The sequence below is a fragment of the Notolepis coatsorum genome, assembly GCF_963971535.1.
Source record: "Notolepis coatsorum genome assembly, chromosome: 10".
NCBI classification, from domain to species: domain Eukaryota; kingdom Metazoa; phylum Chordata; class Actinopteri; order Aulopiformes; family Paralepididae; genus Notolepis; species Notolepis coatsorum.
In genome coordinates this window covers 97,944,539-97,971,077 of record NC_140174.1, presented here as the reverse complement: position 1 = coordinate 97,971,077, position 26,539 = coordinate 97,944,539, and the positions used below count along the sequence as shown (strand labels likewise).

Genomic DNA, 26,539 nt, shown 5'->3' with positions numbered 1-26,539 from the left:
GCCTCCTCGTGTACCGGAGGGGACACGTGATGCAAGGCTTCTGTCCTTACTACAGCCGACCAGTGGGAGGCATAGTCTAGCAACGTTCAAGACAGGGGAGGGAAGAATTGGATACTACGAAATTGGGTGAAAATGGTGAGAAAAAGTGGACCAAAAAGAAAAAACCTTCCGTATACCACTTGATAAATGTCCCTTGTATAAATTATGTTGAATGGGTTTGTGTCCATTGTATTCTAAGTTTTTGTTGTTGTTTCCATTGCGGTCTTTGCCTCCTCAGGTCTCCATCAACTACCCCCAGCTGGCGTTCCAGCCTCAGACCTTCTTCGCTTTCGGCTCTCCCATCGGAATGTTCCTGACGGTCCGGGGGCTCAAGCGCATCGACCCCAACTACACCTTCCCCACCTGCAAGAGCTTCTACAACATCTACCACCCTGTGAGTACTGGTAGACACTAACCCCACCACCCTGTGAGTACTGGTAGACACCAACCCCACTTCCCTGTGATTACTAGTAAACACCAACCCCACTTCCCTGTGAGTACTAGTAGACACTAACCCCACCACCATGTGAGTACTAGTAGACACTAACCCCACTTCCCTGTGAGTACTGGTAGACACTAACCCCACCACCCTGTGAGTACTGGTAGACACTAACCCCACCACCCTGTGAGTACTGGTAGACACTAACCCCACCACCATGTGAGTACTGGTAGACACTAACCCCACTTCCCTGTGAGTACTGGTAGACACTAACCCCACCACCCTGTGAGTACTGGTAGACACTAACCCCACCACCCTGTGAGTACTGGTAGACACTAACCCCACTTCCCTGTGAGTACTGGTAGACACTAACCCCACTTCCCTGTGAGTACTGGTAGACACTAACCCCACCACCCTGTGAGTACTGGTAGATAGTAACCCCACTTCCCTGTGAGTACTGGTAGACACTAACCCCACCACCCTGTGAGTACTGGTAGACACTAACCCCACTTCCCTGTGAGTACTGGTAGACACTAACCCCACTTCCCTGTGAGTACTGGTAGACACTAACCCCACTTCCCTGTGAGTACTGGTAGACACTAACCCCACCACCCTGTGAGTACTGGTAGACACTAACCCCACTTCCCTGTGAGTACTGGTAGACACTAACCCCACTTCCCTGTGAGTACTGGTAGACACTAACCCCACCACCCTGTGAGTACTGGTAGACACTAACCCCACTTCCCTGTGAGTACTGGTAGACACTAACCCCACCACCATGTGAGTACTGGTAGACACTAACCCCACCACCCTGTGAGTACTGGTAGACACTAACCCCACCACCCTGTGAGTACTGGTAGACACTAACCCCACCACCCTGTGAGTACTAGTAGACACTAACCCCACCACCCTGTGAGTACTGGTAGACACCAACCCCACTTCCCTGCGAGTACTGGTAGACACTAACCCCACCACCATGTGAGTACTGGTAGACACTAACCCCACCACCATGTGAGTACTGGTAGACACTAACCCCACCACCCTGTGAGTACTGGTAGACACTAACCCCACTTCCCTGTGAGTACTGGTAGACACCAACCCCACTTCCATGTGAGTACTGGTAGACACTAACCCCACCACCCTGTGAGTACTGGTAGACACTAACCCCACCACCCTGTGAGTACTAGTAGACACTAACCCCACCACCCTGTGAGTACTGGTAGACACCAACCCCACTTCCCTGCGAGTACTGGTAGACACTAACCCCACTTCCCTGTGAGTACTGGTAGACACTAACCCCACCACCCTGTGAGTACTGGTAGACACTAACCCCACTTCCCTGTGAGTACTGGTAGACACCAACCCCACTTCCCTGTGAGTACTGGTAGACACTAACCCCACCACCCTGTGAGTACTGGTAGACACCAACCCCACTTCCCTGTGAGTACTGGTAGACACTAACCCCACCACCCTGTGAGTACTGGTAGACACCAACCCCACCACCCTGTGAGTACTGGTAGACACCAACCCCACTACCCTGTGAGTACTGGTAGACACCAACCCCACTTCCATGTGAGTACTGGTAGACACTAACCCCACTTCCCTGTGAGTACTGGTAGACACCAACCCCACCACCCTGTGAGTACTGGTAGACACCAACCCCACTTCCATGTGAGTACTGGTAGACACTAACCCCACTTCCCTGTGAGTACTGGTAGACACCAACCCCACTTCCCTGTGAGTACTGGTAAACAAGAATACCCTGAAGACTCTGGCAGGAGCACTCATTCAAGGGTACTACGACTATGCTTGCACCTCATGGTACCAAAGCACCTCAAAGGCGCTAAAAACAAAATTACAAACATCTCAAAACAAACTGGTCAGACTACTGCTTGACCTTACTCCTAGAACCCACCTCACCCCTGCCCACTTTGACAACCTAGGATGGCTTAGAGTAGACGACAGAGTACAGCAACTTGCAATGGGCCTGGTCTACAAGATACACTACACGACCAAGGTACCCATGTACATGTCAAAATACTTCCCAAAGGTCAGTGAATACCACGATCACAACACCAGAGGGAGCTCCACAAATCATGTTAAACCCAGATTCGGCTCAAATAAGGGACTAAACACGTTTCGCAATTATGCCACATCAATGTGGAACGCCCTACCCAAAGCTGTAAAGGAATGTGGATCACTACCCACTTTCAAAACCTCTCTCAAGGGACACCTACGGGAGACTGCAATTCAACACTGGCCCCTGTAAATATCCTAACCCAACCCCCTCCAATGTACAGTCATTTACCTAGTATGGTTTTGTCAATAGTCCAATGTACAATTTTGTTTGTTTGTACAGTGTCTCCCCCCCCCCCCCCTCAATGTACAGTTTTGCTTGTATATACAGTGTGCCCCCCCCCCCCCCCCCAACCACCTCCAATGTAGATTACCCAGTATGGTTGTCAATATCCCAGTGTACCCAACCCCCCCCACCCAACCTCCTCCAATGTACAGTGTCTACGTCAAATGTATATACTCCCTTTTCCTGACTCCTTCTGTATCACAAACAGTACTGTATTTGCAAATCTGGTATGTCATAAATGTATAGATGTAGCAGTACTGACTATCTGTATGTCATGTATGTCATATATGTCCTGATGAATTGAAAATGGGGGACCCTGATGTAAACAAGACGAAAGTCTTTCTCTGGTCTGCATCCCCTTAACAATTGTGTGTATTGAGCTGTACTGTATTGTACCCATTCTGCAATCTGTTAATAAAGTTTTCAATCAATCAATCAATCACACCAACCCCACCACCCTGTGAGTACTGGTAGACACTAACCCCACCACCCTGTGAGTACTGGTAGACACCAACCCCACCACCCTGTGAGTACTGGTAGACACTAACCCCACCACCCTGTGAGTACTGGTAGACACTAACCCCACTTCCCTGTGAGTACTGGTAGACACTAACCCCACTTCCCTGTGAGTACTGGTAGACACTAACCCCACCACCCTGTGAGTACTGGTAGACACCAACCCCACCACCCTGTGAGTACTGGTAGACACTAACCCCACCACCCTGTGAGTACTGGTAGACACCAACCCCACCACCCTGTGAGTACTGGTAGACACTAACCCCACTTCCCTGTGAGTACTGGTAGACACTAACCCCACCACCCTGTGAGTACTGGTAGACACCAACCCCACCACCCTGTGAGTACTGGTAGACACCAACCCCACCACCCTGTGAGTACTGGTAGACACTAACCCCACCACCCTGTGAGTACTGGTAGACACTAACCCCACCACCCTGTGAGTACTGGTAGACACTAACCCCACTTCCCTGTGAGTACTGGTAGACACTAACCCCACCACCCTGTGAGTACTGGTAGACACTAACCCCACCACCCTGTGAGTACTGGTAGACACTAACCCCACCACCCTGTGAGTACTGGTAGACACTAACCCCACCACCCTGTGAGTACTGGTAGACACCAACCCCACCACCCTGTGAGTACTGGTAGACACTAACCCTTGGCTCGAAGGGCTGGAAGCTCAGCTATCGTTGTGGTTCATCTCGCTGTCAAAACCTGTCTGCCTCAAACTGGAAGAACTCGCAGCTATAAAGTCTATGTCCTAGCAACGACTGTTAGCCCCTATTAACTAAATGCCCTATCTCTTACTAAATGTTGACGTTCCCCCCTAGCTACTACTGCCCTCCCGGCTCTCTGACTTTGGCTCATATCTCTCCCTCTAGTAACCACTCTTTGCTGCACAGGCCCTGCTACGGAGACATGTCTGTCATTAGAGTTTACCCCATTTAAACTCCAGTCTATATACCGTACTTTTCGCACTATAAGCCGCACCTGACTATAAGCCGCAGCAGCTAAAATGAATGATGTGTACATATATAAGCCGCACTGGACTATAAGCCGCATGTGTTTTAATGTTTAATTACCATATGTAAGGAGTGGAGCCTGCGGCTTAATTTGACGACACGGGATACCTCTTTTTTTTTGCTCTTTCTCGATTCTGTGGTGGTGGTGCAATCTTATATTGAGCTTTAAGTTCCCACCTCTACAGAGAATGACTCCCATTGGGACACAATACTGTTGGACAAATAACAAGAATTAACTCATTTACAAGTTGTATTAAGTTTAGCAAATAAGGGAACAGATAAATAACATTTCAATGCAGTAAAAAAAGCAATATTTCGATTTTCGGGTTTTGTCCACATATAAGCCGCACAGTTATATAAGCCACAGGGTCGAAAAATGGGGGGGAAAGCTGCGGCTTATAGTCCGAAAAGTATGGTCGATATTTACATTACATGCATGCAGTGCATGTGAGCGGATCGGAGCGTGAGCGGCGCGGGGCGCGGAGCGGCCGCTTTTGACGTGAGCGAGGAGTGGGTTTTAAAATGAGTCGGCGCGACGTCCGGAGCGAGAGTTCTCCTCCGCTCCAATCCACTCCAGGCCGCTCACAGTGGTTTAACACTGATGTAATAATATACATGCAGTACAATGCCAAAGCAACAGATGGCGATGTACAAACATGAAGGCCATTTTCAACCAATGAGAAGGGTGAACCTGTGATATCATGTTCAGGCTTCACTCCTCCTCCTTCACTCACTCCTAGAAAAAGTATCGACGCCATTGTTGTTGACGTTAGCTTACATGCTAACGTTAATGGCAGCGACCATAGCATTGTGGCTCGGCTAGCCTATCATCGCTTAGTAGAGCTAGTGAATGGATAAACAACGTTATTTAACATTGCAGAATGGGTACAATTACAATGCGGCTCAATACAAACAATTGTTAAGGGGCCCAGGGGGTGTAGACTGTTGTAGTTTGAGCTAATTTACACCATGCTCAAAAAAAAAAAAAAAAAAAAACTGCCGAGCGATCTGGCGCGGGGAGCGGGGAGCGCTCGATTCAAGGTGAGCGGGGAGCGAGCGGAGAGCGACTTGGGGGCGGGGTCAACATGAGCGATTAGCGGAGCGGACCAAGCTTTAAAGAGCGAAGAGCGGATTTCTCGGCCGCGCCGATCCGCTCACGTGGCCTGCATGCATGCCTGTCATAACCATATGAAAACCAGTGATTTCCTTCAACCCTGTGAGTACTAGTAGACACTAACCCCACCACCCTGTCCCAGTGAGTGAACCCTGACTCCACCCACCTCCTTGATGAAATCACATTTGTCTTCAATCAATATCAAAAATGTAAGATATATATATATTCATTAATTCAATTCAAACCTTTATTTATTTTCGAAAGGGACAATTGAGGTCACCCTCATTTTCAATGTTGACTTACAGACATTTCAATGCCCCCCCAGAACAGCCAGTCCCCCAAACCACCCACACATCAATCCCCACCACATCCCCATCCAAGACACACCCCCTAATAAAGCATAAAGATCGAAGGAAAACACATAAAATGCACTTTGCTACTAAGGAATCTACCTTGCCTATATTACTACCTACTATGCTAATATGCACTCAAGACCGAAGCACTCAAGTTCGACACTGTTTGACGAACAACGTTACTGACCCTTAGCTGCCAGAGTTGTACCCTTCCTGCTGACTTGTTGTACAGAACTTGTAAGTCGCTTTGGATAAACGCGTCAGCTAAATTACTAGATGTAAATGTTTATTTGTATTGTAGTATGACCCAGTGGCCTACAGAATAGAACCACCTCCTTGATGAATTCACGTTTGTGTATTTGCATTGTAGTATGACCCACTAGTGGCCTACAGGATAGAACCACCTCCTTGATGAAATCGCGTTTGTTTATTTGCATTGTAGTATGACCCACTAGTGGCCTACAGGATAGAACCACCTCCTTGATGAAATCGCGTTTGTTTATTTGCATTGTAGTATGACCCAGTGGCCTACAGGATAGAACCCATGATTGTGATGGAAACAGACCTGGAGCCCATGCTCATCCCTCACCACAAGGGGCGTAAGAGGATGCACCTGGGTATGTTTTAAAGTTACTTTATCGTCTTGTCATGTCATGGGCCTGGATGTACTATATAGCTATTTTTTTTATAATCCTACTTCTCACCATTCATAAAAACCTCTCTTCCCATTAGTAATAGTAGTCATAGTAAAACTTTATTATCCCTCATGGGGAAATTGATTTTGCTGGAAAAATTTACATCAACAACACAGTACATACAATTGGCCATTCATTTTGCTGTTGTCTCTGGTTCTACACTGTAGAATAATTTATTTTTTTATTTATCCACTGTTTTTTACCTTGTAAAAAAACGTATACCTTGTATTGCATAGTTTGTATAGATCGTTGTGTATTGTTGTTTAAAAATCTACTACGGTTGAGGAGCCGGGAAAAACAACCATCTCATGTTTTTCTGAATGTATATACATTTAAAAAAGCTGTGAAATTTATCTGAATGTTTAAATTAAGTCCTGTCTGAATAGCCTGTTGCATTTGGAAACGTCAAATCGTGAAAGCAAAATACTTCTTACTACCATTTCATTGTCCCATGGTCTGTTGAGTCAGTTTGAACTGAAGCCAACACTAGTGTGTGTGTGTGTGTGTGTGTGTGTGTGTGTGTGTGTGTGTGTGTGTGTGTGTGTGTGTGTGTGTGTGTGTGTGTGTGTGTGTGTGTGTGTGTGTGTGTGTGTGTGTGTGTGTGTGTGTGTGTGTGTGTTGTGTGTGTTGTGTGTGTGTTGTGTGTGTGTTTCCATCCCATAGAACTGAGGGAGAGTTTGACCCGCATGAGCACGGATCTGAAGAATAACGTCCTGGGGTCGTTGCGGACAGCATGGCAGTCCTTTTCCAGACTGCCTGTGGCTGCGCTGCCCCCAGTGGAGGAGGGAGAGAACACAGTGGAGACCGACCTGCAGGAGTTTCAGGGTACAAACCCAGAACGTCTCACTAACTCTGGAGGTGTGTGCGTGTGTTTGGATATGTGTGTGTTTGTATCTGTGTGTGTGTCAATGCGTGTATACTTGCCAGTGTGCGTCTAACCTTTTCTCCCACTCCTCCCCTATCCTTCCTGCATGCCCCCTCCCTTCTCCTCTCCCGCTGTATCTGGTGGTTGATCCCTCCTCCCTGACCCCTGACCCCCTACCTTTGAACCTCAGCCTCAGCGACAGTCGCTGCTTCTGCTAAGAGGGGAGAGAAAAGGGCTGATTTTTGGACTAAAATATTGGAGTGGCCCAAGGCCTTTCATATGCATTACTACCAAGGTAAGCCAGGAGGACCGGTTAGCTAGAATGACCCGAGTCAGTGAGGTCATTCTAGAGTGTTGTTGGTTAGCTGTGTTGTTATCCTCTGTGCCCACAGTCACACGATATGCAGTCAGGCAAAAAGGATGGGCGGTCCCGCGTTAACCTGCCTTTAATAACGGGATTGGACAGGATTGCCGTAGTCATAGCAACCTCTTATTCAGACTCTTGATTTTGGACAATAAAACTTCAGCTGGAAATAAACATTTGAAAATAAATAAAATAAACATTGTATATTTGGACAGCAGATGTGTTTCCCCATTTAAATGCCACTTAACATTCATTAAGACTATTCTACTTAATAGTGTGATTTATTCCAGCTAACCGTACTCCCTCCCTTCCAGAAAGAGCACATCCGTCTCTGGTAAGCTGGAGTATCCGTACAATGCTGAGCATCTTATCGTTAGGTTATGTATATAACCAAGTTCTGTTAATACTAGTGACGCTCAGCGTCTATTGCATATATCTCGCTTCAGCGTATATACACTGAATACATTTCAAAATGTACCTTTACATGCCAGCATTCATCTGGCCACACCCCCATCCGCTTACCTACATAAGCAGGGATGGGACCACACACTCATCTCCTTCCCAACAAATTTCACCACAATGAAAAATCAAGGGCCGCAGCGGCGTCTAGACGCTGAGCGTCACTAGTATTAACAGAACTTGGTTATATACATAACCTAACGTTCTGTGTCATACTAGCTCCCGCTCAGCGTCTATTGCATAACAGGAGCTGAGCGGGAGCTAGAAGCTCGACAAATGAACCCCGCTGAGGCTCCCCACAACCATTAGAACAGGGAGGGCCGAGCCCCCCCGGACCCCCCCTAATGGAGGGCACCCCCCCCTATTGGAGGTCCCCGGGAGGGCGACGGACCCGACCGTGCGAAGAGGCACTCAAGCAACTCAACGCACAGGGTGAGCAGACCGTGGCCTGACCCCACGACTACACACACGCACAACCCGCATGCCACCCGGGAACGAACGGAGGGAACAACCTCGTTACTGCCCCCAGAATCACGGGGTCAAGGGCAACCCCAACCCCGTGGCAAGGCCGTAGCAGCGGAGCGCGAAGGAAGGCCCAGACCCACCAAAGGTACTGGACCCCCTGGAACGGGGGCCCGGAGAAGCCCATGATGCCAGCATCAAGACCCCACATAGTGACCCCGCCCCCCACATCGCCAGCGTATTTGGACAAAGGCCCCTCAGCCGAGCGGGCCCTGTCCCCCCAATAGTACACCGCCTGGCACACTGACCCTGCAGAACAGGCAGTCAGCATGGCCGTAAGCACACAAAAAAGGTTAACCAACGGAAGCAGGCAGCGCACCGGGTAAAAAACCAGGCAACAGGCTGTTAACCCGAGCCTGGAGACTGCGGACGAGACAGGCGCCAGAGGGGACAGCTGAACACAGCCGCCCCGGCGGAAGGGCCGTATGCTGGCGTTGTTGCATGACCAAGCCTCCATTTAAAAAAAAAACCCACCCAGAGGGGTTGAGGCAGAGAAGGCTGACACGATTGGCAGACGTCATGAACGTGCAGGGGCACCCTCAACCGGGTAACCCGGGAGTTGACACTGCTCCAACACACCAGGGAATCAACCACCTTGGTGTTACCCAATGCGGTGGTTGTTCCTATAACCCCTCAAGAAAAAAACTCCAAAACACACCTGCGGGCATACACCGGCTATACCGCAGTACAAGTGTTTCAGTTTTCAAAAAAGGGTTAACCCAGGCCTACGGGTCGACGAAACATTACTTCGGACCGGGCCCGGCGATACGGGAAGCACAGGGTCACCAGAGGAGGTCAAAGACCACCCCAACAGGCCCCTCTTCGCCATGCGTGAGAGAGGAGCGAAAAGAATGGAGAACCAGCCCCAAGCACACCGTACTTGGTATTCCCAGGCGGTCTCCCAACCAAGTACTAACCAGGACCAACCTGCGTAGCGGCCGAGATCTGACGAGATCAAGCGTGTACAGGTTGGCATGGCCATAAGCCATTACGACAGTGCAGAGTACAAAATGTACCCAACCAGGGTCTCCATAGCGCTTAACCCTGTGACACCCGGACCGACCTGGCATTTTCCCCCTGAAAAAGCCCAAGTCCCTCAGGGTACCAGAACAGCAGATCTGCATCCCCGGCGGACAACGGGTTTAACTGATTCGGACCAGCGTGACCAGAACCAGTCCCGTGCCCTAACCACGCCGACATGCCTACTCCAGGAGAAGGGGCAGATATGCGTGTTGATCTTAAACCTGAAAAGAAGGCGCCACCCAGACGTTCGGTGCGAACCGCGCCCGGTGGCCCACCCCCAGGGCGTGAGACCCCTCTACATATGTTCAGATCCATTCCGTCATCATCCCCCAGATATGAACGAGAATCCGTCGACAACCAAAACAGGTCGTCGGAAGAGGAAAAACCTCCATCCCAGTTGCTTTATAAAAACGCCGTTTTAACCTCAAGCAATCAAGGCGTGCCAGTCAGTCGCCTGATTACAGAACACCCCGAGCTAGCACTATACGTGCGTCAGGACACAACCACATCAATGAACAGGCTATTTAGACCTGTCATTGAATCCCCAAGGCGCCCAGGGGAACGACAAGAGGGGTGTGATGCTTCCTAACTCCAACTCTTCTTAATAGAAAAGAAGGAAGCACCAACAGTATGTATCCCAGTCTACACAGCCGGGGGTAAAACATTTTCACATTTTTACATCCCACCACCCTCCCATAGGGAGGAGACGGAAATCCCCAGAAAGACTTCCCACGCGAGCTGTACAGATTGAAAAGAATATATTGCACCTTGAGCCATGTAAAAGTTTGGTTTTAAGGCTCTCCGGGGAGGAGGCACTGAACCCATACACACTCAATAATCGAATTGAATCGAATACACACACAATAGAGTAGGACTCCTTCTTGAGGTTCCACTCACCTTGACAATCTGAGGAGGAGGCTCTGTACTCTGAGGAGGCTCCCTCACATGGAAGGAGAGTCCCAACTCACAGAAGGCCCGAATAGGAGCTTCGTGAGGAGGAGCCCTGACCACCCCCCGAAACAGATCCATCATATGGACCTGAACAGCACACGGAAGTCCTACCAACAGAGACGCGCACAGTGACGTACTCTATGGCGGGGGAATTTCTGCGGTGCACACGCCCAATATTCCAGGGCGTGGGACCAGGAAACTCCCCCCCCCCCCCCCCCCCCCCCCTCACCATGTAACGTGCCGAACCGCAACGTGACAGGAACCTTGAAGGACAGGTGGGTTTACCCCTGACCAACAGAAAAAAGGGGGAGAAAAGGTTACCAGTTCACCCCTTTACGACCCCACACCCATGATACGATGTAATGACAAAAAAGAGTATGACGCAGTCATAGTCAGCTCCATGAAGCGTCTAACAGCTTCACACAGCGCATGTGCCAACCTGCTATCTGATTTTTACTAAGGAAAAAACACAGAATAGAGAGGGCCCTCTCAAGAGCCCCGGTATCAGACTTACACATGTGCTTCTGTGGCCAGCCCAACCCAGTTGTAGGTCACACGACACACACAACCCATTATCACCTACAAAAAATGGCAAAAACACTCTACAGAGGAACGCCGTTTTTCATAATGAGAGAATACACAATTCTCGATTAGTGTCGGCCACAGGCCTTGCTAAGCACACACGAAAAAGCGACCAAACAATCTTTTCTTTAGGAAAATAAAGTTTCTCAAGCGGTTAGCACAACCCCAACAACTAAGCTAAGGGTTACATTGTATCCCTACCACACAGTGACACAATATAGTGTAACAACATGTCTGAGAGGAGGATGAAGAAGTCCCCAGGGAACCGGGGGGAAACACAACCCTCCTACTTTACCCTTAATACGGCCAGTTAAACAGGTAAACCTGTTAATATGTGAACACACTGTTCATTGTCATTACAGGCTGAGAAAAGAATCATTCTTTACTCATATGTCACTAAGCATAGCTTTATAGGTTAGTTTAACCCCCTTAGTTGTGAGTGCACGGTACAAGAACACTCATGATGTTTCTCAACACAACAAACCAGATCATTTTCACATCTGTAATAAACAACCCGATTTGCATGGAGAAGCTAAATACCAGTGACAAGACAATTCACACATAACTCGCGTCGTATCCAGTGTTGGGACTAACGCGTTACAAAGTAACGCGTTACAGAAACGAAGTTACTTTTTGCCGCAACTAGTACTCTAACGCATTACTTTTGAAATTCAGTAACGCTACTTACGTTACTGAATGGTTCGTCACTGCGTTATTTGCGTTATATACGGCGTAGATTGATATCGAGCGGTAGTGATTATTATTATCCTCATCCCCACCCGCGTAGAATGATACGAGGCGAGTCTGGCCACTGGCCAATCAGAAGTGCGCAAACCAGATGCGGCTACGGAAAGAAATAGACCCTCTCTATTGTAAACAAAACAAACGCTCGCTATGAATCCACATAAAAAGAACGCAGTAACAAACTAACAAACCATTTAGCAACTACTTGGAGAGATAATTAATATACAACATGGAAACGAGATAAAGAACATGTTTGAGGCGCTGCTGGAGTCGACTAACGTAACGTTACTACATCTCGACCACCGCAGACTTTGGTGAGTGCAACTGAAACTCAAGTTGATCAACGGATTTTGACTGTACGAAATCTGCCAGGGAATCTCATAATACTAATCAAACAATATAAATAGTCCTTTCATGCACAATTGATATCCTAACTATTCTAACGTTGCAATGCTTTGATTGATATCTTAAACAACGTTGCAACTTGCAAGATGGTGAATGAATGAATGAATGAATGAAAACTTTATTTAACAGATTGCAGAATGGGTACAATACAGTACGGCTCAATACATACAATTGTTAAGGGGATGCAGACCTGAGAAAGACGTTTGTCTTGTTTCCATCAGGGTCCCCCATTTTCAATTCATATAGACATTTATGACATACACAACATACATGACATTTATGGCATAGGGACATATAGGTATTTAGTACTGATACATTTGTGACATAAACGGTATTAAAATATACAGTACTGTTACCCGTAGGGCGTTCCACATTGTTGTGGCATAATTGCTAAACGTGTTTAGTCCCTTGTTTGAGCCGAATCTGGGTTTTACATGATTTGTGGAGCTCCCTCTGGTGTAGTGGTTGTGGTATTCACTGACCTTTGGGAAGTATTTTGACATGTACATGGGTACCCCGGTCGTATAGTGTATCTTGTAGACCAGGCCCATTGCAAGTTGCTGTACTCTGTCGTCTACTCTAAGCCATCCTAGGTTGTCAAAGTGGGCAGGGGTGAGGTGGGTTCAGGTCAAGTAGTAGTCTGACCAGTTTGTTTTGTGATGTTTGTAATTTTGTTTTAAGCGCCTTTGAGGTGCTTTGGTACCATGAGGTGCAAGCATAGTCGTAGTATGAATGAATGAATGAATGAAAACTTTATTAACAGATTGCAGAATGGGTACAGTACAGTACAGCAGTACAGTTCAAGTACCCTTGAATTATAATGGTTATAATGAAACGCTCCGGCGACATCAAGGCTGTTCCTTCAACCGCCGCACTTCTTATTATATCGACTCCGGACAACATTTGTTTGTGTCAGATTTGTGTTTGTATCTAGACCACATTGCTTAGCAGAGTTCGGTGATGTGAATGGAAACTGTCAAGTTGATCAACCGATTTTGAATACTATCTGGGGCATGGGACTCGGGAGCAATCTTTTTTTTTTTTTTTTTTTTTTAAATAACTAAATAGTTACTTTTCACAGTAACTCATTACTTTTGGGTGTAAGTAACTAGTACAGTAACGAAGTTACTTTGAAATGAAGTAACTAGTAAAGTAACTGAGTTACTATTTTTCAGTAACTAGCACAACACTGGTCGTATCCTAAATGTAGTGCAGCAACACACGTTTTGGAAAACATCGTTATTTACAAAACATTTAGAAGGGAAAGAAAGAAGAAGTGTACAAGGTCTGGTCAGGACCTTGCCTACCGGGAGCGCAGATCAAGTGAATTGCAGTCTCTAACATGGCACCGAAGTAAACACAGCCTCCTGTGTTTGATGACACGGGCAGCTCGCTGCTCCAACCCGCCGCTACGGTGCTCCTTGTTGACGCAGTCCTCGCCGGTCTGGCTCAGGGCAGGTTCGATGAACATCCTCTGTCAAAGATGACGTCGTAGTCAAGAGTGTTTAAAACATGTTATAGTCACAGCACGTTCAACAGTGTAGCATTAAGCTAACGGCCGCCTCGGCCGATAGCAGCAAGCTAACGTTTCCTAGCCTAGCCTAGGTAAGCCACAACTAGCATGCAAGCTAATCAGCTATCACCTGAACCTGTACACAATGATATAACAAGCCACACTTAAACAGGCCGCCGTTCTGAAACCCTCCTCACTGTTTAAGAGAGAAGAGAAACGAGATGTTAACACAGTTTTACAACGGTGATTTTACCAACATCGGACGGAGCCAGCACAATTCCCATCTGGGCTGTAGCTGACTTGAACACAGATCTTCCGCTAACGAACATCCATGCCCATATTTCCTCGTGAGGGAATACTCTCATGTGTATATGAAAGACGGGGCCTACACGGTGATAGAGAAACATCCACTCGTCCAGAAAACACAGGGATCACCAGTGTTACTGGTCGTGGCTCACTAGTTAACTATAATGGGCTTCAGACCAAGGTCCTCCGCCGTTGCCTAAGAGGCTGAACAAAAGGACCCTAATCTGGGGCCGGTTTTCGTAAACATTGTCAGCCAGCCCCCATAGCACTAACAGACAAGCGGAGCTCGCAAGCAACATTACTCACCAACCTGGAACCCACCGCTTCTCACAACAGTCGGTGCGTCACTACAGTCCAGCTGCACCGTCGGAGGGTTTCACCCTGTCCAGCCGCAGCAAGGAGGACTGTAGTTGGGAGGCATGCAGCGGCGTGAACTCCCAATACGAAAACCGATGGAGGTTTTTAGAATGATCACCATCTTCCAGACACTCCAGTACAAAGACAATATCGCCGTATTTTCTCAAATAGTGAGAGAGAAAATAAAGATATGATGTCAACGTATCTCCTTGTTCTTCCTTTCCTCAGAGTAAATATTTTTCTCCACGTCAAGTGGGCATGTGAGCAGCACTTAGCTTGTGATGAAATTTGAGAAGGAGATGAGTGTGTGGTCCCATCCCTGCTTATGTAGGTAAGTGGATGGGGGTGTGGCCAGATGAATGCTGGCATGTAAAGGTACATTTTGAAATTTATTCAGTGTATATACGCTGAAGCGAGATATATGCAATAGACGCTGAGCGGGAGCTAGTATGACACAGAACTGCTTATCCCTCCCTTAATGCAGTACATTACTCATGCTGTACATTACTGTACTCAAACAGCACCTCCTTTCCTCTGACGCAGACGGTTCTGATTGGCCGAGTTCGTTGTTTGCGTCACAGAGTCGCCACATTGCAGGCAACTCCAGAAATGAGTCATGAAAGGTCCTGTGGTCTCGTGTATTGTGATTGGGCAGAGTGATTAGTTCTTGAGCATGGAGGGAAAGACACTCCAACCTGAGCATGACACGAGAGCAAAATGGCCACTGTGTGAATAGGTCAATGCTGAAACATTTATGCAGTCATGCATTTGCCACTGTGAAGCACTTTGTGTAGTACTAGAAAAGCACTATAGAAATGCAGCCATTCATTCATTCATTCATTCATTCATTAATTCATTCATTCATTAATTCATTCATTCACTCATGATCTCAACTGATCAAATAAGACAAGTGTCTGTCAGTGTCGACCATTTGTAAGCACTGGAGAATTAGCTGCAGTTTCATTAACCAATCAGGCCAGTACATGCCTATAGCTTTGATCTTGACACCATCAGCTTTCATTGATCAACAGTAGGAGTGGGACAAAAAGATCAATACTTCAATATATCGTCATACTTCCTCTTGCGACGCGTTATCCATACATATTGATTTCTTTAATTATTTTTAGCTTTTTTAGCTTGACAATCCCATTTTTCTGCAATAGAATTATTGGAACGAGGTGAACAGACTGAAAACAGTATCTTATTAGATACAACCGATGATATATATTTTTATTGCAGATGGTAACAAAGTTTTACATTGGGGACATAATTAATAGTTAATAATTATCAAGCTCTGGTCAGTGTGTTAACACATCCAGCACCGGAAACGCTTTCCAGCGTTATTGCCCGTCATGCATTGTCTGCCAAGATCGCTGTACAGCGTTTTTGAGATCAATATTTAATTTTTTCGCCATGGCATTCATAATTCATCCACCCAACCCCCGATGCCCTAGCTGGACCCTAGATGTGACTGCAACGGCTCAATACCGCCGCCTGGTGGATGGTCGGGCGAGTTACACCGGAAGTGCCAACGGTGCATCGAGGAAAGTCCTCCGGCAGTAATATCTCGTTACGGGACTCCCGACAGACACTATAGTACATATGGTAATGTAATAATCTAAACGTAATAATCGATATGATTTCGGCGTTTATTGTGCCATACAAACTGGAAATGGACCTAGGCGATCGGCGTCGAATAATTGGGATCTTTCACCGCCAGTCTCATCGGCCCACGGTAAGGGGAATATAATGTTATTTTCAGCCCGATTGTGCGTTTCCTTGTTTGTAATCAGTCTGATCAATATATCCACCCAACCTACATAAAGCCGTTACTGATGATCAAGGAATTATAAACAACCCCCCCCCCCTTTCCTCCACGCATGATGAAGCATAATGTATACCGATCATATACATTTGAATTTTTTAATATAGCGTGTATGGGAAAGAAACAAGGTAAACATCTCCATAGGCTTTTATCTGTGACAGAGAGGGGTATGAGATGGGCACAATGCCCGGCGGTCAATGTGTTAAAGAGGCCAGTTTGTGATGCACACTAAAGAATCTACGCTTTCATGTAAATTCGGTGAATAGATACATAATTCCAGCTTTTTGCTTTTTTTTTTGTATTTTATTTTTTTATTATTTTTTAAACAAACATATAAACAAACATGACAACACACGATAAGATATACAAGCATTAATTGTCAGGGCACATCCAATGAGATCACATTTTAGTTAGTTGTCTTATATAAGATATACCCCTAATACCTGTTATCTAAAAAAACCTAATTATGCTCAGCTCGAACCCCCCCCTCCCGGACCCCACCCTGAGAAGTACCTCCACTATCCCTTGCACCTAACCAGACACTACCATTATAAGCTAGCTTTTATTCTCTCCACCACTTCTAACCACATTGACATTTTGGATTCATTGAGACCCAGAATTCTTGCTGTAGATATTTCATGGTAAATTACATCGAGATATGTAAGAAACCAAACTTTACGGCACATTTTTTCCGGTTGAAACCAGCGTGATGCGATCAGCTTTTTGGCTACTGTGATACCCGATAAAACCAATCTCTTTAGCTGTGGATTCACTGCAAACTCAAAAACATCATTCAATAATAATACCGAGGGGTGTACAGGTATATTCCAAGATACGAGTTTTGATATTTGTTGGGTCACATCTTTCCAGAATGCCTTAACTGGTGAGCAGTCCCAATACATGTGCATAAATGTCCCTTCGTCCCCATTTGCACATTGGGTGCAAGCTTTTTTTGCTTTTTTACGGATATTTTTTCTTCTTCAGTTACACAGATATCGTGGTGTATTGTAGATTACATTTCTTTCAATATATTGATTATCACAGATATCGTGTATCGGGCCCCCTTAGGCCACACCCCCTTAGTGTATCTATACTATTCTTTATTCTTTATTTCTTTATTTATTCCGCCGATTTTGCCAACAAAACTCCTCCCAGAGCGTTCGCGCCCCATACACGTGAAAGGTATCAAAGCGACCGGCTTGCTCCAACTCGAGTGTCTATTACTTTTCGGAAAGTTTCACCGCACCGTTTGGCTACAAATCGACTTTAAACAGGAAAATTTCGGTCCCATTGGAAATGCATTGCAAGTTAGAGTGTAATAATTATGAAATAATTTTTTTTCCACCTCCTTGGGTAAATTGCGACAGTGATCTCAAATTTGGACGTAGATATAAAAACAACACATCAAAACGATGACACGGCTGTCGCCTCGCTCACAAAAGAAAAATAAATGGAATTGGACATTTCTATCTCAACTGATGACCATTTGTTTGAAGGTTCTCCTCCCCATAGACACCAATGTGTTCCCACTCTAAGAAAAGGCTGATTTTATCGCTTTTCCCCCCTTGTGTTCTGATCATCACCGGGGCCACAATTGTCGACGGAATGCCACAATATCGCACACAACCCTTCACATATCCCTTCAAGTGCTCATCTGAAAGTCACAACGCTTCATCTCTTATCGTTTGCTTTTAATCATCGTGAGAATGCAGTCATGCATCTGCCTTCATTGAAATACATTGGGTCGAAAGTGCAAGTCATTCGTGCCTAATTAGTGGTAACAGGTGTGTGGCTCATGGCTACAGCTGACCTGCCAATGACCTCTCATGGAGTTAACCCTTAACGCCCCTCTGTGTAGCAGTACTGAATTGATTGACAGCGCCCTCTGTCTTGCGGGTTGTGTCATTGTACTCTGTAGGAATGTCCTCTTTCATTGGTCTATGTTGACCCATTGTACTCGGTAGGGATATCCTCTTTCATTGGTCGATGTTGACCACTCCCCCGATCATTAGACCACGCCCCCTTAGGCCACACCGCCTTAGTGTTTTTCTTTATATATTCTTTTTCATAAAAAAAATCTTTTTTGAAGAAAAAGTCAAAAAAGTAGTTTTTTCAGAGCCTGGAGCTCTGACACTTCTCAACAACACTGATTTCTAAAAAGGGGGCCAGTACTCCGGTCGCGCTGGAGGCCGGGGGGAGGTCCCTTAGCTTGCGAGGCCCGGTAGAGTGCTTAAGTTTGGGCTTGCCGGGACGAGTGGAGAGCCTGGAGCTCAACACTTAGTCTGATTTCTAAAAAGGGGGCCAGTACTCCAGATCCGACCACCCTGGACCACTTTCCCCAAAATGGGACTGAAAAACAACTTTTTTGACTTTTTTGTCAAAAAATATTTTTTTATGAAACATTAAACATATTTAAAAAAATTATTAAAAAAAATTTCTGAGTTTTTTTTTTTCTTTTTTCGGGAGGTTGTGCCATTGTACTCAGTAGGGATGTCCTCTTTCATTGGTCTATGTTGACCATGCCCATAGTTTGGCTCCTCCCCCTTTTTGTATCTTTTGAACCGTTTGTCATAGAGACTCGCGAGAGACCCTCTCCCGTTGGCCGGCGGTGCACAGGCGTCACCCACACTTTCACAATTTCCTGTACAGTACTACATACTGTAAACACATAATTACGCTGTTCTGATGGTCCACAATGACTGGGATCATCTCCGGTTACATGTGTGAGAAGTAAAATGTGGATTCCGAATTTTTTTTTCTCATCCATTTTCATTGAGTCCATTCCAAAAGGGTGCATTACCATCTGGGAGGTACCGATAGGGGGCGCTTTTTTCACATCTGAGCTCCTGATGGGGCTGGTTTCCCAACGGTAGACTCGGTTGATGAAATATTAATTCAGATCGCTAATAAAAAAAGGTTCACGCTAATTGTCGTGCTGGGCATTCAGGGGGCGGGCTGATAACACGTGTTATGTCGTGGCTGGCATCTAAAGTGTTAAAAACCAATTAAAGTAAACAATGATTCAAATCTATATTTGCGGTAGAAAAACTGTGTCCGCTCCCCAGCCTCCCAACCAGGTATTTCATTTTCATTTCAGGCTTTTTTCCCAGGTGAAAGCAATCCCCCTAATTGAATAGCAGAGCTGACCCAAAGAGGGAGCCATACCTAGATCAACCCTCAGCAATCATAACTCATATTTATCCATAGCATAATATTGTCTGTTGTTCGAATCCAGCTCCCGGCGTTGTCACCAGCTTGGCTGGCCGTTCACACTAATACAATTGGCAGTATTAGGGGGTGGGGAAAGCTGGCGGGTGGGTCCTGGGCGTTGTGGACAGCGACCCCTACAGTTCATTCGGGGCGCCTGCTCAGCGAGGGTAGGATCTGGAGAGAGGTAGTGCGGCCTCCCACACGTTACACTCTCCCAGTGAGAATCTGCGCGGCCAGGCTGGCTGCCGGCTGGCTGCACATGCGGCGGAGGAAAGCATATGACAGTCTCCGGCCTCTCGGACCAACAGTAGGGGAAAGTGCGCAACAACCAGGAAGGGGGTTGGGAATTGGCATAACGACTAACAGTGGGATGGGAGAAAAATCGGAAAAAGGAGGGGGAAAAAAAGATAACTTATATAAAACAATAAATAATTTCTTTCAATATTCCATACATTCAACTCATTTCCCTCCATAGATATAACCATCAACCATAACATAAATCATAATAAATCCAATCATTTATTTCGGCTCCAACAGTCCTTCTTTGAGTCTGTGTTTTGATCTTTTTAATACATGATTCAGTAAATTGAGGATATTGTCTCGTATTTATCTGGGTTCCTAACCGCGACCCCTGACCCCACAGGAGTGTGCGAGGAGCCGGAGTCTCCGGGGTCCTCAGAGGATGCGGAGGAGCGGCAGGTGAAGGTGGGGATGCTGAACGGAGGACGGAGGATCGACTACGTGCTGCAGGAGAAACCCATCGAGAGCTTCAACGAATACCTGTTTGCCATCCAGTCTCATCTCTGCTATTGGTGAGTACATATGTACAAGTACATGGCAGGGACGCACCGATACCTGGCTAAAATAGAATATCTGTATCGGAGAATTTCCCCAATACTAACATCAGAGAATACACGAAAAGCAAAGTGACTTGATTCACTGCATTTTACTATTTAACTCTCGTTAATGGAGAACAATGTATTATATCTCAATCATTTTCGTCAAATGACCCCAAAATGATGGTCCAAGTCTATACTGTTCATTAAAAGTAAATGGATCGGATCGGTACTCTGTATCAGTCGATACCCAAAGCCCAGGTATCGGTTTCGGGACTGAAAAAGTCTGATCGGTGCATCCCTAGTATATACATACACAGGGGATTGTTCTGTAGTATGTGCTGTGTGCTTCAAAATCTCCTCTCTGTTCTGTATGCTGGGAAATGTACATGGAGGTGTATCTGTGTCTTTTTGTTGTCCCACTTTTGGGAATCACGACATTGCACTTGACTTAATCTTTTTTTATGATTGGTTTATGATTGGTTTATGATTGGTGATGGCGATGGTCATATTGTGCACCTACACGGAAGCTAGATAGGCCTACTCTTGAAATGCCATTTCAGCTCGAGCCACAGCATAACGAGACGTCCAAATACGATGCATAAGCGTTCTTTGTTTTTCACAAGCTGCTCCTTTATGGTCGCAAAAAACAAATCCTGTTCTCGACTGCAATGTAAACAATCTTATATGCGCATTAGCCAGCAGTTATTTACTGGCTATCAGTGTTTGTGAGTGATACGTTGCGATTCCCGCAGCATACTGCATTCGAGGCTGTTTATTTCTTTTCACTGCCAGGCTCTTTTATTATTATCATCATAATTATAGCTTTTGCAAAAACCTGTTATGTCTGATGATGTCATGTCTTCTCCGTCTGCCAGGGAGTCTGAAGACACGGCTCTGCTGCTGCTGAAGGAGATCTATGACAAGTTGGGCGTGGCCTTCGAGCAGCCGCAGCAGTGATGGAGACCTCGCCGACGCATACGGACTCGGTTGTTGGTGTGTCATCAAATGGTTATAAAAGCAAAGGAGAGAGGAAGGACAGCCGGGCCCAGGAGGAGGAGGCTGCACCACTGTCTTCCAGAGCGCCTTGTTGTGGTGCGTGTCTCCTCACCGCCGCGGCCTTCCCTCAGTCAGTGGTGCACGTCAGGCCCGTGATCTCAGCTCATCGACCCACTTCGGTTTTGAGCGGTTCGGCCCGAGCGTCTCCTTTTGACCCTCCTGAAACCCACTAAATAAATGTACCTTAACTTCCTTCATCCTCCCCGTCAAGGCTCCGTTCGGTGTCAGACATTTGTTTCCCATCGATCTGATCGTTATGAGTCATCGGGCCTCCAAGCAGCACTTTAGTGTCGAGGTCTTTCTTTCTTCTTCCCACATTGCACTTTGACTTGCTACCAATCATCCTCAAATGTCAGACATGCAGCTGACAATTATGCAGAGCCATGATTATTACCATCATATCCGTGTGACTGAGTACTCATGAGTACACCTTTTTTTGTACACTGAATTATCTCTCAGATATATCAGAAATATCAGAAATATCCCATCGCCAGGTAGAGATGTTCTTTAAGGGCGTCCGGTGGAAAGACGTGGGCTGGCATCTTGCCTGTTTTAACACCTGGCGGGACATGTACTGTTGTCAGTATGTCGGCCACATGGCAGAACAAAACTACTCCACCTACAGTAGATTACCAGCCTGTATATAGCCTCTGAATCACCGTCTGGCCTGCATCCACCCCCACCCTTTCCCTACGAAGACGCAGACTCATATGACTCAACACTGGAGATGCAAACCACAAGACAACTAATAGCAATGTATTCAGCCCGATATGGCCAGATAACGCACGTAAGCCACTATTTGCTAAACCGGACGTTAAATTCGACCCTGAAGCCGTGTTTTTATAAAGACGGTGCTTTGCATTCATGACTGGTCTGTTGCTCAAGACCTCACACCCTTGTATCTCTCGCAGTCCGTCTACTTCCTCCGGACGTACAGCGCAGCAGTGTGGCTGAATGGCAGACCAGGCTTCACCTTCAGGTCCCTGTACGCTGTTACGTTCCCCACCGGGCTGTGGGTCTGTGCAGTATCTGCACTCAAATCGAATTCATTCAATTCAGGCGATTTCAGCATGACCTGAATTTAATTTGGAGAAAAAAGGGTAGAGACAGCTATTCAGAGGCCTGTTGTTCAGCCTACTATTACTAGTGCAATATTCTTAGGATGGTGGTGGCGGTGATGATGTCACTCCACTCTTGACTGATCTAACATTTTACTGACTGTCATGGAAAGTGAAGTTCACCTTGCCTTCTAATTGTTTTTATTTAATAGTTTGAAACCTATGCTAAGTATTTAAACTTTTTATTATATAATAACGTTATATATATATATAAACGATGTGAATATTAGATCTTTTGAAGAATTGTATCGGAAATGAAGAATTGTATCGGAAAAGAATAATTGTATCGGAAAGACGTCACAAAAATGTTGGTGCTTGATAAGATTTGTCTTTTTCCCCACTGTGTGTGTGTGTGTGTGTGTGTGTGTGTGGGTGTGTGGGTGTGTGGGTGTGTGGGTGTGTGTAAAAGGGTCAGTGGATGACACCCTCTCCAAGGTGTGTGCCAACCCTTTCCCTCTCGCTGCCATCTGTAACTTCCACCTCCAGTATCTCACCAGAGGTTCTACAAAGCAATACATTCCCCATCCTGATGTATGAATGGAATTAAAGGATCAATGGGTGGCCGCAGATTTTTGGCAACATTTTAGATTTATTATTATATCGCGACTGTAATCGATACTTTAACACATTGACCGCCAATCACGTTGTACGACGGGTTTGCTGGTCATGCGAATTCTGCCAAGCCACGGCGTACGACGTTATTGAGATCATATTTAATTTTTTCGCCTTGGTATTCATAATTCCGCCACCCAGCCTCTGCTGAGACAGTGGGACTCTGCACAACAGTTTAACGCTTCAATACCGCCGCCTGGTGGATGATCGGGCGAGTTACAACCGGAAATGGATCTGGTGATCTCGGTGCATCTGGGAAATCCGTCCGGCAGTCACATATTGTTGCGGGACTCTAGACACACATCCGTGTATATGGATCGCTGCCATAACTCAATAATCGATATGATTTGGGCGTTTATTGCACCATACAAACCGGAAATGGATCTAGTCGATCGACGTCAAATAAGTGGGATCTTTTTCCTCCAGTCTCATCGGTAAGAGGACAGTAACGTTATTTTCAAGGCGATTGTACATTTCTTTATTTACAAACCATCTGATCAATAAATCAACCCATACTACATAAAGCATTTACTGACGATCACGGAATTATAAACGACCCCCCCCCCCCCGTTCATCCGCGCATGATGAGTCATAACGTTTAGGATCATGTACAGTTGACATTTTTAATATAGCGTGTATCGGCAACAAACGGCAGTTGATCATCTATGCGTTTATGCCTATAACTCACGTTCTAGGAATTACTGCAGAAAACGATAAAAACATACTTATATTCTAGACTGTATTTTTGGAAGAATCTATGAATGAAAAAGTATAACGTTCCTACATCCTGAACGATAGATAATCGATGTTGAATGGGCCATAGTAATGTCAATTTAGCAATACAATTTAAAAAGTTATAGCCCTGCAAAGAAGGTGAACATCTCCATAGGCTTAGACTGGTGGCAGTGATCATACATTGATGGATAGAAGTGTGGCAGTCAATGTGTTAACATTAAACAAAAAAAAAAGACTTGACACCGATACAGTGAAGGGGCAGGAGTTAAAACAACGTCATCCAATCAAACAAATTACCAAGTCAAATGATTGGAGCGAGCGAGTTGTCTATCAAACCCTCTAGTGACAGACGTGCTTGTTATGTGCATAACCGTTGCACACATACTCAAAGGCCGTCTGCTAACACCTAGCTGCCTGCTGCTAACACCTAGCTGCCTGCTAGCTACCAAGCTGCCTGCTGCTAACACCTAGCTGCCTGCTAGCTACCAAGCTGCCTGCTGCTAACACCTAGCTGCCTGCTAGCTGCCTGCTGCTAACACCTAGCTGCCTGCTAGCTGCCTGCTGCTAACACCTAGCTGCCTGCTAGCTGCCTGCTGCTAACACCTAGCTGCCTGCTAGCTGACTGCTGCTAACACCTAGCTGCCTGCTAGCTGCCTGCTGCTAACACCTAGCTGCCTGCTAGCTGCCTGCTGCTAACACCTAGCTGCCTGCTAGCTGCCTGCTGCTAACACCTAGCTGCCTGCTAGCTGCCTGCTGCTAACACCTAGCTGCCTGCTAGCTGACTGCTGCTAACACCTAGCTGCCTGCTAGCTGCCTGCTGCTAACACCTAGCTGCCTGCTAGCTGCCTGCTGCTAACACCTAGCTGCCTGCTAGCTGCCTGCTGCTAACACCTAGCTGCCTGCTAGCTGCCTGCTGCTAACACCTAGCTGCCTGCTAGCTGACTGCTGCTAACACCTAGCTGCCTGCTAACTGCCTGCTGCTAACACCTAGCTGCCTGCTAGCTGCCTAGCCAGGCGTGGCTTTGGAGCAGTTGTGGAAGAAGTACACAGTTCCTTTACTTAAGTAACAGTAGAAATACCCAGATAAATTAGTACTCGTAAAAGTAAAAGCCCTCCATTCAAAATCCTATGTAAGTAAAAGTAAAGTATTTGATATTGAATGTACTCAAAAGTAGAAGTATGCATTCTACATGATGATTGTGTATTCCAGTGCTTAGGAGCATTCAACCCTGAACCATTGACCTCTAAGGTTTAAGTGGTGTCCCGTCCAGTTATGCTGCTCTGATCATGTTCAACAACTCTGAAATTGGCAAGCTTCAAATGTGAAAGTACGTAATCTTCATCAATTCTTCTACGCAAAATCTTTTTCTTCAAAGTAACTAGTAGCTGATGGGTTCAGATAAATGTAATTAGGCCTGCCGCGATAAGCAATAAATCGATTAATTGCCGCGATAATTAAAATGAATGCAATGATTTTGACGGGCGCGATTAATTGCTATTTGCGCGTTTGTTTTAATGAGGCGGAACCAGTGCCCCTTGTCAGTCACTGTCCGTGTTGGGAGGCGGGCCGCTGGCTTTACTACAGAGCACAGCACAGGAGCTCCGTGGGGCTAACGTTACCCCTCATTGTGTCTATTCTACTAGCATTAACGTTACTCATACAAACAATCAATAGCGAGTTATATTGATCACGCTATGTACGATAGCCATGCTAAAACGCTAGCACAACATTAGCACCTAACCTAACAACAAGCCTTAACAAGTCAGCGATCTTTTTGCGAGACTAAACTCCGCTCGGTGGCAAATTGTGTTGATGTCGGTTTTGTTTAATCAATAAATGAGGCAGAATACACAGTGACTGTATCCTTTGTTTATCGCACTTGTGCCTGCTGCAAACATAATGATTATGAAATCCTATGCGAGACATTAAAGATGGCGGCTTTCTGTTTTCGTTCAGACTCCCTCAGACTCTCCAACGAGTGACGCGTCTCTATTCTGACCAATCAGTGGTCTGCAGTGTTTCACGTGACTTTTCTGGTACCACTTCTACTCGCTTGGAACCACGACAGAGCAGGGACTAAAAAAGTACCCAAAAAGTACCTGATAATCACAACAATACTTCCGGTCCGGTCGGTGGGCTTCAAAATAAAAGTCTAAAACACCGGAAAAGACGGAGCGGTGGGCTTCAAAATAAAAGTGTTGGGAAATAAATGTCTTCAAAAAAAAATTCTCTAACCGGTCGCAATAATATCGCTTATTGCGATATTTTCGGGGGCAATTAATCGCCCAGCAAAATGTGTTATCGTGGCAGGCCTAAATGTAATGGAGTAAAAGTACAAAGTTCCCTAAAATTAAAATACTCAAGTAAAGTACAAGTACCTCGAAATTATACTTAAGTACAGTACTTGAGTAAAAAATACTTAGTTACTTTCCACCACTGCTTTGCAGGCCTGGTGCCTTCCGATTGGGAAGGGCGTGCCGCGTGGGCAAATTCAGTTTATAAATTCTGC

The 26,539-nt window shown here is 46.1% G+C and overlaps 1 protein-coding gene across 1 annotated transcript in view; it reads left to right on the top strand.

Annotated features, from left to right (window-relative positions):
* LOC311235862 (triacylglycerol hydrolase DDHD2-like) overlaps positions 1-24,682 on the top strand; it is a 99,218-nt gene extending 74,536 nt beyond the window's left edge. Inside the window, 5 exon segments of the mRNA XM_084323371.1 lie at positions 278-433; positions 6,363-6,465; positions 7,207-7,401; positions 20,313-20,481; positions 21,384-24,682. Coding sequence (XP_084179497.1) covers positions 278-433; positions 6,363-6,465; positions 7,207-7,401; positions 20,313-20,481; positions 21,384-21,465 — 705 coding nt within the window. The 3' untranslated portion in view covers positions 21,466-24,682.
* The last annotated feature ends 1,857 nt before the right edge of the window (positions 24,683-26,539 follow it).